The 9,156-nt window shown below is 40.8% G+C and overlaps 1 protein-coding gene across 1 annotated transcript; it reads right to left on the bottom strand.

Annotated features, from left to right (window-relative positions):
- Window positions 1-4,508: 4,508 nt before the first annotated feature.
- On the bottom strand, window positions 4,509-8,805 carry LOC131875674 (eukaryotic initiation factor 4A-10-like). The gene is made up of 3 exons (XM_059220281.1): window positions 8,748-8,805; window positions 5,367-5,797; window positions 4,509-5,242 (listed from the first exon to the last, which is right to left on the bottom strand). The coding sequence occupies exons 1-3, from the start codon at window positions 8,788-8,790 to the stop codon at window positions 4,607-4,609; spliced, it is 1,110 nt and encodes a 369-aa protein (XP_059076264.1). The 5' UTR covers window positions 8,791-8,805; the 3' UTR covers window positions 4,509-4,606.
- Between the last annotated feature and the right edge of the window lie 351 nt (window positions 8,806-9,156).

Here is a 9,156-nt window from a genome sequence, read left to right as displayed (position 1 = left end):
AAGGGGAATGCACATGCATTTAGGCACACTTCTTAGAGCTCATGACTGCTCAATTACAAGTAAGGGCTACAACTCGGAAGGCTCATTGCCTTACAAAATGATTACAAAGGATCACAAGAAGGTTTGAACTATTGAATAGCATCAACAAATTCCTGAGTATAGTTTCGGTTAAGCAAAAAACACATAATCTTGCTCTACTTTGCTACTGTGCCCTGTTCTGATATTCTGCATTATACTGGAGCACAAATCTTTCAACCGTGCATGTGAAACTGTGCACAATCACTCATACACACTTTCTACACCACCATCAATCTACCAAATAATCATATCAATCGGTCTTATATATCCACAACATCAAATTAGATCAATTCCACGTCGGCCCAAAAACCGCATAACACACAAATGAAACATGTTACCCAAGTTGTCTCAAATCCGATCAAAACAACCAAGCGGACCAAAACAAATTGTCCACAAGATTCCAACATGTCGACACATCATCCTCAAACACACAAACAACCGCTAAAATCACTCCGCATGATCCATACAATGAATCTTCACATGTTAATGCCAATGATTACTATTCTAACCAAAAACATGTCTACCGAATCCTCCACTGACACAAGACTCAACATCGGAGGCTGAAATTAAGGAATAAGGCATATCACATGACCACAATACTCCTCTGAGATCCACAACAAAAAAATACGCAGCACAAATGAATTGCCAACCAAATGTTGTACACTCTATCGAATGACCTGTTCTTCTTACCGGACCTCACTGGACCTCAATCAATCTACTGCTATGAATGAATCATGAACCGCGGATATAATATCCGACACAAGTTGCCATCAGTGACAACATCTGATCATCAATGCATTGTCTCTTTCCAACAGTTATTGAGTGCTAGCAGTTGTTCTTTGGTAGTTGTTTTTAGCTTCTTTGTGCTTCATGGATTTTTTCATGTTCCTATTCTTTCAATGACATCTTTTGAGGAGAATTATTAGTCTTTATCTTGGTGTCTCTTTTGAGGAGGATATTTTTCCTATGAGGTTTCTCCTTTTCTCCATTTTTAAAAATATATCTTTATGTGAGTACCTCATTAGGCGTATTTTTTGGGACCCGTTATTTGTATTTGTTCACACCTTTTTAAGTTGCACTTAAAAGAAAAAGATTATGTGCAAAGGGTTATTTCCTGAGTAGTTACCATCTTGAGTCTTTGTCACACTTATTAATTTAGTTTTAGTATATTTACCTATTGTGTCTCAAGTCATAATATTATTAAAATTTTCATAATCTTATGCATTTCAAGTTTCACCCTTGCTTATATAACAAAGGCTAGATTGCAATTTTGTATTCATTGAATTCAAATAATTGGAAACATAGCCTTTTTATTTCCTTTGTGGGGGGTTTCTTTGATATTTTAGGATCCTTGGCTTTATTGAGACTTTTCATGGCCTCTTTGCCAATTTATTTGTTCTAACTTAAATAAGATGGAAAATGAGAGGATCCCCAAACACGAACCTCAAAATTGTCATACAAGGATGTAATTGGTTAGGCCTCAAACTTCATGGTTATCATGGACCAAATAAAAAAGGCTTTTGGACTAAGAAAACGACATCCTCGACCACGTTTTCCCACTTTGAATATGGTAGGAAAATTATCTTTTTTCTAAAAAAGTAGTGATGCAAATTGTTACTTGTGTCATAATGAAGATGACCAAAACGAGACACCTTTTGCCACAAATCCATCCAAATCTAGATTGGTGGAAGTAGTTGCCTTCCCAATATAGTTGCAATGCCCAAAGCAAGTATTGGCTTGTGCCACATACAACAAGCTCAAAGGAGGATGTAAAACTTAAAAATTTAAAATTGGACACTTTTATAATTGAACAAAATTTTACTAGATGTGAAACTTATCCTTGTTTTTTATTAGGATAAAATGGGTTTTGAAGGGGCACCAAAACCCTCACAATTAGAGAACTACCATCGAAAAATGGACTAGACTACCTGGCAGCGAACAACAGGTTTTAGAAAGAACCTGAAACCTTCTGAACTTACGAGCATCCAGATCCCAAAACCCAAAGACTGCACAAAGCATAAGCAAAAAACAGAGTAGCCAGAGCCAATCAGACACCAGCCAATCCTCAAGATTAAAACATTACAAAACAGGCTGGCCCAAGTAGAGGATCTAAGTCAGCAAACAATAGACCTCAAAAAACAAAGAACGAGGGTATTTTTAGGCACCCTCAGTCAACACGAAGGGTTTTCCTAGGCTCCCATAACTTGTAATAGAATCTCGAGGCCACAAAATACCACAAATCTTGAACCTAACAAAAAATAAACACTGGCCAAACTGGGCCCTTCCACCCTTTCCCTAAGAGAAACATGAAGCATAGGATTTTTCTAGGTTCCCTCAACCTTGAGAATGGGTTTTACAAGGCTCCCACAACCTGAGAGAGTGGCTTTTACAAGGCTCCCACAACCTGTCCAGGCCCAGACAACAGGTACAAGTCCTGAAGGCACATTTTGGGAAACGGGGTTTTGACAAGGTACCCAAAACCTTCTCCAAAGAAGTCCATGAGGGTTTTGACAGGCTCCCTCAACCAACAACATGAATAACCCCACACCTTCTCTCCACCTCAATAGGACAAGAAGGAGAGTAGACCAACTACCTAGACAATCCTCACTCAACCCGAAACCCATGCAACCATTCCACCTCCAAAAGAGAGAAAGACAACACATCACCAGCTTCCCTACAACATTTTCCAACCTTAACTGCAGCATCCACCTTCACCTCAATAGAAGATTGGTCATCTCCAACACCATCCATCTTCAACTCTAAAGAAGATAGGGCCACCTCTATAGGAAGAACTAGAGAAAACCAAAGATGCTAGAGTAAGAGCCAAAAAATAAAGGGAAAGCCAACCAAGGGCCCAATGAAGATAGAAACATAAAAAAGAGCCCACAGCGAAGGGACTCCAAATAGAACTCAGGGAACCAAAAACTAATCCCTCAAAGAGGGCCAAAAACCAGAAAGGGTGAGAACAAGAAAAATCCAAGAATGAACAACAGCCTCCAACAAGATAGCATCCTTGGGAGCAAGACCAAGAATACCAAGACCCGGAAACTCCACCACAAAAGTGGCCACCAAGATAGCAAAGAGAGTAGAACCCCAAAAGATAACTGGGCAGAAAAGAAGGTTACCAACCTCTGCGAAGCAAAACCGGCCTAAAAACCTCAAAAAACCAGGGCCACTCAACCGGGATGGTAGCAACACCCAAAACGTCGACAGAAGCAGTGGAAGTAACCCCCATCGTTGTCCACCCACTCCGCTCACGAACCATTCTAGCCAAAAGGAAGATCTTCTTGATGAAATAAGAGGTCACTGCAAGAGAAGAGCCACCAAAAGCAGCCCCTGGTGGGGAAGGAACAACTACCCAAAACACAGGAGGGGAAGAGCCCCCGATAGAGACGACAGGAACAGTGCAAAGGAAGGGGTAGGAAGAAACCACGACCTATCCCTCACAACCCACATCCCCAACAGAAACGTCGGTTATGCCATCATCAACGACTCCCCTTGGTATCCAAGCCAAAGACACCCTTTCCCAAAAACTCCAACCGCAGAGCAAACAAAACGCAGAGTGCAGCCCAACATCCAATCGAAGCCCAAGCAAAGTGACCATCATCATCATTTTCACCTGCTTCATCTTCTCCATCGGCAGACTCCCCTGAAATCGCCGCTCCCGCCTCACCTCCCGCTCGCCTCATTTCAAAATCTCTGATCTCCTACCTAACTATATAGTTGATCCTTGTTTTTAATATAAGATTTAGGAGAATGGTGAGTTTGTTTTGTTATTGTTGTATATTGGCGATATGCTAGTGATAGACACTATTGTTAGTAATTTGAAATTATATCAGTTAGCCAACAAATTTTCTATGAAAGATTTTGAAGCTTCCAAGGAAATTTTTGGAATTACTGTTATCAGAGATAGGCAGAAAAAGGAAATCGAAATTGTCACAAGAAAAGTAAATTGACAAGGATTTAGATAGGCTCCACATGAAGGATGCAAAGATCATTTCAATTTATCCTCCAAAATGCGCCCTGAGACATGAGAAAGAGAGAATATATGAAGAAAGTACCTTCCTTCTCCGCTGTTGGGAGTCACATGAATGAAATATGCAGGTATATACAATCTGTCTAAAACTCATAGACTCAATGTATGCAATCCTTTAAATATTTTCATGGATATTCTTCCAACATTTAGTACTAAAGATGCCAAACTTCCAAAAATTTAGGCTACACTTTCATTCCAAAAGTTATTGGCAATTTATTTTACAGCGTGAGAAGTTTTTCGGCTGGAAGCTGCCACAACATAGAACCTATCATCTAATTATTAACATTAAAAAAACCCATGGAAAAGTCAAAAAGATAACATAGGATCTCCCTCATCCGATACTAGTTAATACAAAATAAGGTTTAAGACCCAGAAATACTGATAACTCCACACGCTAAACAGATTCTCCAAAAATTTAGCTCCCACAAGGAGGAAGCTATTCATCTCAAAAGTCCTTACAACACAACACAAACACACATCACCTGCAACATCTTATATCAAATCTCCAACATTTGATGGCAGTTCTTCTATTACCACATTGTAGAATTTTTGTATGCCCTGGAGCATTCTCTCATCATCCCGGGTGACGAAGTTAATTGCCACACCCTTCCTACCAAATCGCCCACTACGACCTATACGGTGGAGATAGTTTTCTGGTTGTGATGGCAAGTCATAATTGATAACAAGAGAAACTTGTTGAACATCAATACCTCGGGCCAAAAGGTCAGTTGTAATCAGCACTCTGGAAGAACCAGATCTAAACTCTCTCATAATGATGTTTCTGCTATTCTGATCCATATCACCATGTGTTGCAGACACTGTGTGATCACGAGCTCCCATTTGGTCTGTTACCCAATCAACCTTTCTCCTCGTATTGATGAAAATCACACACTGTGTTATTGCTAGGGTTTCATACAAATCACACAGCGTGTCAATCTTATAATCCTCTTTTTCCACATTTACATAAAACTGTTTGATACCCTCTAGAGTAAGATCATCTCTCTTCACAAGAATCCGAACCGGATTATTCATGAACTTCCTTGTGATCTCCAGGGCTTCAGGAGGCATTGTAGCTGAGAAAACACCAACTTGGAGATTTTGTGGAAGCAGTTGAAATATATCATATATCTAAAAGAACAAGGAGATCAATCATCAATTCATTAACAAAGCAAATGACAGTTTTGGAAATGGCATACGATAAGACTTCATCTAGCATCCTATGAATAATTTAGAAATCTAACTCTAGTATTACCTTGTCCTTGAACCCTTTTGACAACATTTCATCTGCTTCATCAAGAACAAATATTTTAATATAATCAGAGCACAAGGCATGGCGACACAACATGTCATAAACCCTACCAGGTGTCCCCACAACAACATGGATACCAGATTGAAGAATACGAAGGTCCTCTTTAATGCTTGTTCCTCCAACACAAGCATGTACTTTTACTTGTAGATAATCACCAAGCGCCCTCATCACTTTTTTTATTTGTTGTGCCAATTCTCTAGTTGGTGCCAAAACTAGTGCCTGACAGTACTGGAGATTGTAGTCCAGCTGTTGTAGAATTCCTGAACAAAATGTTGCAGTCTTTCCTGTTCCTGATTGCGCTTGCTGGATAACATCAAGGCCTTGGCAAAAAGGAACAATACCTCTCTTCTGAATAGCAGATGGGTTTTCAAAACCTGAGGATTGAATGTTTAAATAGATCTCGTTAGGCATCCAAAACCCTCTAATTCATATAGGAGTTGAGAAAATACAACACCACAGGAGCCTGAAGATCTTCTGCAAGCCGAATAACTTGTTACAAGGAGAAGCAATGAAGCAAAATTTGAAGAACATACAAAACATAGAGAATATGCTCAAAAAGAGAGAGCTCAATATTCACAAAAATATGTAATGTGATTCTTACAATGAAAAGAAAGAACTCAACCTTTAATAGGTCAAGAAACCCTAAAAAGGGAAAACCTAGGTTTGCACATAATAATTAATTAAAACAATTAATTATATGCACCTAAAGTTAGCTTAAGTGTAAAAGAGATAAAGGGAACTTAAATAATTAAACAAATAATGTTTAATTAATCAAGTAAATACCCGAATACTCTAACACCCCCCCTTAAGCTAGACTTAGGGAGAAGCTAAAACCTAGAACAGCTACTGAAAGCAATAAAGATGGGTCCCGGCAACAAGGCCTGATCAGGTACCCAAATACAATGAAATCTCTATGAAACGGAGACAAAGGAGAAAACCCAGTGGGAAAAAACTCCTCTCCAAAAAAAGATAAAAGAACGCCACTGAAGCATGAAGAGCATGCAAACTTTGTCGAAGAATAACTGCTGATCTGAAGAACATCCACTGAACTAGAACATGACCAGGTAGAGAAGACTGTAATCTGCATGAGTGCCCTCAAATGACACTACTCGAATCAGGAGGCAAACAAGGCAAAACAACTAAAATTGAAGATACAGATGGCATGAGAAACCAAAGCCTAAAGAGCTGATCAATCGAACCACGGAAGCATTAGAACCAACAGGATAAACCTCCCCATAATGCGGAAGTGGGAGAGGGACAGGAACACTAAAAAGGATAGCCAAAAACAACTGCATGACGAAGAACCAAGAACATCAAAGGTGTTGAGACACATCAACATGAGGCGAATGTCGTGGAAGGAACACTCACTTGACAAAGGAAGATGGCAAACAAAGGCAAACATCAACCCCCTCATGGCACTTGATCAACAGTGCATGTACAACGAGACACAAGATATGCAAGATTCCAAGTAAACAATGCATGATGGCACTTTATCTCAGTGCGTTTGCATAATTACAAGCTACAATGATAAGAAGACTAGAAATATAAACGAGAATCAAAACAGAGACACCCTACTCAGAAAAGAAATCCTAGGACCTGAAACAACCGCGATATCCACCAGAGTGCTGAAAAGCAAAAAACTGAATAAAATATGCATGGAGTAGAATCTAGAAAAAAAACTCATATTTTTGGAAATTACATAGAATACGCTTTCCGAAAATATAAAGTTTTCGAAAAATGGAGGTCGGATGCTTATTCTACGTCTCCCAGAGTGCAAAAAAGAGACCTCACTTTGACTATAAAAAAACACAGTCAAACAACAAAATTGGAATAAATTACTAACACCATGAGGTCGGTGTCGGAACCAGCTTTTCGACGCCTATTCGTCCGCCAAAATCCGACTCCGTATGCCCAAGACAGGGCCAAAAAACCAAACCCCCCCTTAAAAGGCCCAAAAAAGGGGTCTGGTGGCACTGTTGGTGGTTCGGTGGCGAGGGAGCAGAGCTCCGGTGGCGCACTGGTGGCGGCCGGGTGGCAGGGTGGCGGCTGGTTGGCGGAGCGATTGTTGGCTGGAAAACTGGCCAAGCAAAAGCGGCGGCCGGCGACGGGCGCAGGGCTGAGTGCGGGCGGGGAGACCGACGGCGGCGACCGGAAGGGAAGCGGCGGCCGGCGGCGGGCGCACAGGGAGGCGGCGGCCGGAAGGAAAGCAATGGCCAGCGGGCACAGGGCTGAGCGCGGGCGGGGAGACCGGTGGCGGCGACCGAAAGGGAAGTGGCGGCCGGCGGCGGGCGCACAGAGAGTCGGCGGCCGGAAGGAAAACGGCGGCCGAGCAGGGCGACCGGGACGATTCCGGCGGCGGGAAGACCAACGGCAGTGGGAGCGGAAGCCGAGGCCGGCAGGGGCCGGGGTTCGGTGACTGGCAGGCGCGGGGCCCAAGGAGCCGTATTGACACCTGCAGGGGTCCCACGGTACCCTGCGTACCGTGGGAACCCCCAAAATTGTTTTTTTTTTTTTTTTAAAAGAAAATTTCGGCGTGCATGCCATAAAAAGGCAAATTTTTTATTTTTTTTGAATTTTTTTTCTCGATATGCGTGCCAGGGCCGTACAGCCTGGATCAGAGAAAAAAAATTGCTCCCAGAGGCTCAAAAACCAAAATAGGTCAAATTTTATATGACCATAGGGGTTTTCGGGCCTTCTGAGCACAATGGTGAGGTCCATTTAGACCCAAAGTTCTTAGAAAAAAAGCTCAAACCCTAGGTACATAAAAAATTCCTGAAACCCCAGATCTGCTTCCAAAGCCAAAAATCTCAAAACAAGAACAGGTAGCTATAGATTTGACGCTCTGATACCATATAGGAGTTGAGAAAATACAACACCACAGAAGCCTGAAGATCTTCTGCAAGCCGAATAACCTGTTACAAGGAGAAGCAATGAAGCAAAATCTGAAGAACATACAAAACACAGAGAATATGCTCAAAAAGAGAGAGCTCAATATTCACAAAAATATGTAATGTGATTCTTACAATGAAAAAAAAGAACTCAACCTTTAATAGGTCAAGAAACCCTAAAAAGGGAAAACCTAGGTTTGCACATAATAATTAATTAAAACAATGAATTATATGCACCTAAAGTTAGCTTAAGTGTAAAAGAGATAAAGGGAACTTAAATAATTAAACAAATAATATTTAATTAATCAAGTAAATACCCGAATACTCTAACAATTCAGTCTAAATCAACATAACCATCACAAACCAACCCAAAGCCACAATACATTCAAAATGAAACAAATGTGCAACAAATGTCCCTTTAAATGTTCCCGTTTACCATAAGCATAAATTCCTCGTAGCAGATTCTCTTGAAGGCCCATGGAGTCAAAAGTATCATGAACTTCCTCCCAAGTAGAATAAAGTTCGTCTCCTTCAAGGCTGCAATACAACCACAATACACCTTTAAACCAGACTATTCATAACACAAGTCATCTTTGTTCAGAGTTTTCTTACAGCTGCCAGTTGGAAACACAGAATACTCATTAACTTTTTGCATCCTCATTAAGCACATTTTTCACTAAAACACTTCACACCCTTCACAAAATGCAGGCCACTACTGTTTCCTTTAACTAGAATAACATGACTGTTAGAATCAATTAAACCTAACAGAATGGAAATGGTTCACAATCAACAATTGATGTGAAAGAACCAATATCTAAAACAACATTAAAATCTCACTCAAAAAC

Source organism: Cryptomeria japonica, chromosome 5, assembly GCF_030272615.1.
Source record: "Cryptomeria japonica chromosome 5, Sugi_1.0, whole genome shotgun sequence".
Taxonomy (NCBI): domain Eukaryota; kingdom Viridiplantae; phylum Streptophyta; class Pinopsida; order Cupressales; family Cupressaceae; genus Cryptomeria; species Cryptomeria japonica.
This window is presented reverse-complemented; position numbering and strand designations above follow the sequence as displayed.

Bases quoted from the DNA above. Each gene is read 5' to 3' on its own strand.
- LOC131875674 (XM_059220281.1), bottom strand. From the start codon at position 8,790: ATGGGCCTTCAAGAGAATCTGCTACGAGGAATTTATGCTTATG. The intron at 5,798-8,747 runs GTAAACGGGAAC...TTCAATCCTCAG, and splicing joins ACGAGGAATTTATGCTTATG to GTTTTGAAAACCCATCTGCT. The intron at 5,243-5,366 runs GTAATACTAGAG...TTGTTCTTTTAG, and splicing joins CAAAAGGGTTCAAGGACAAG to ATATATGATATATTTCAACT.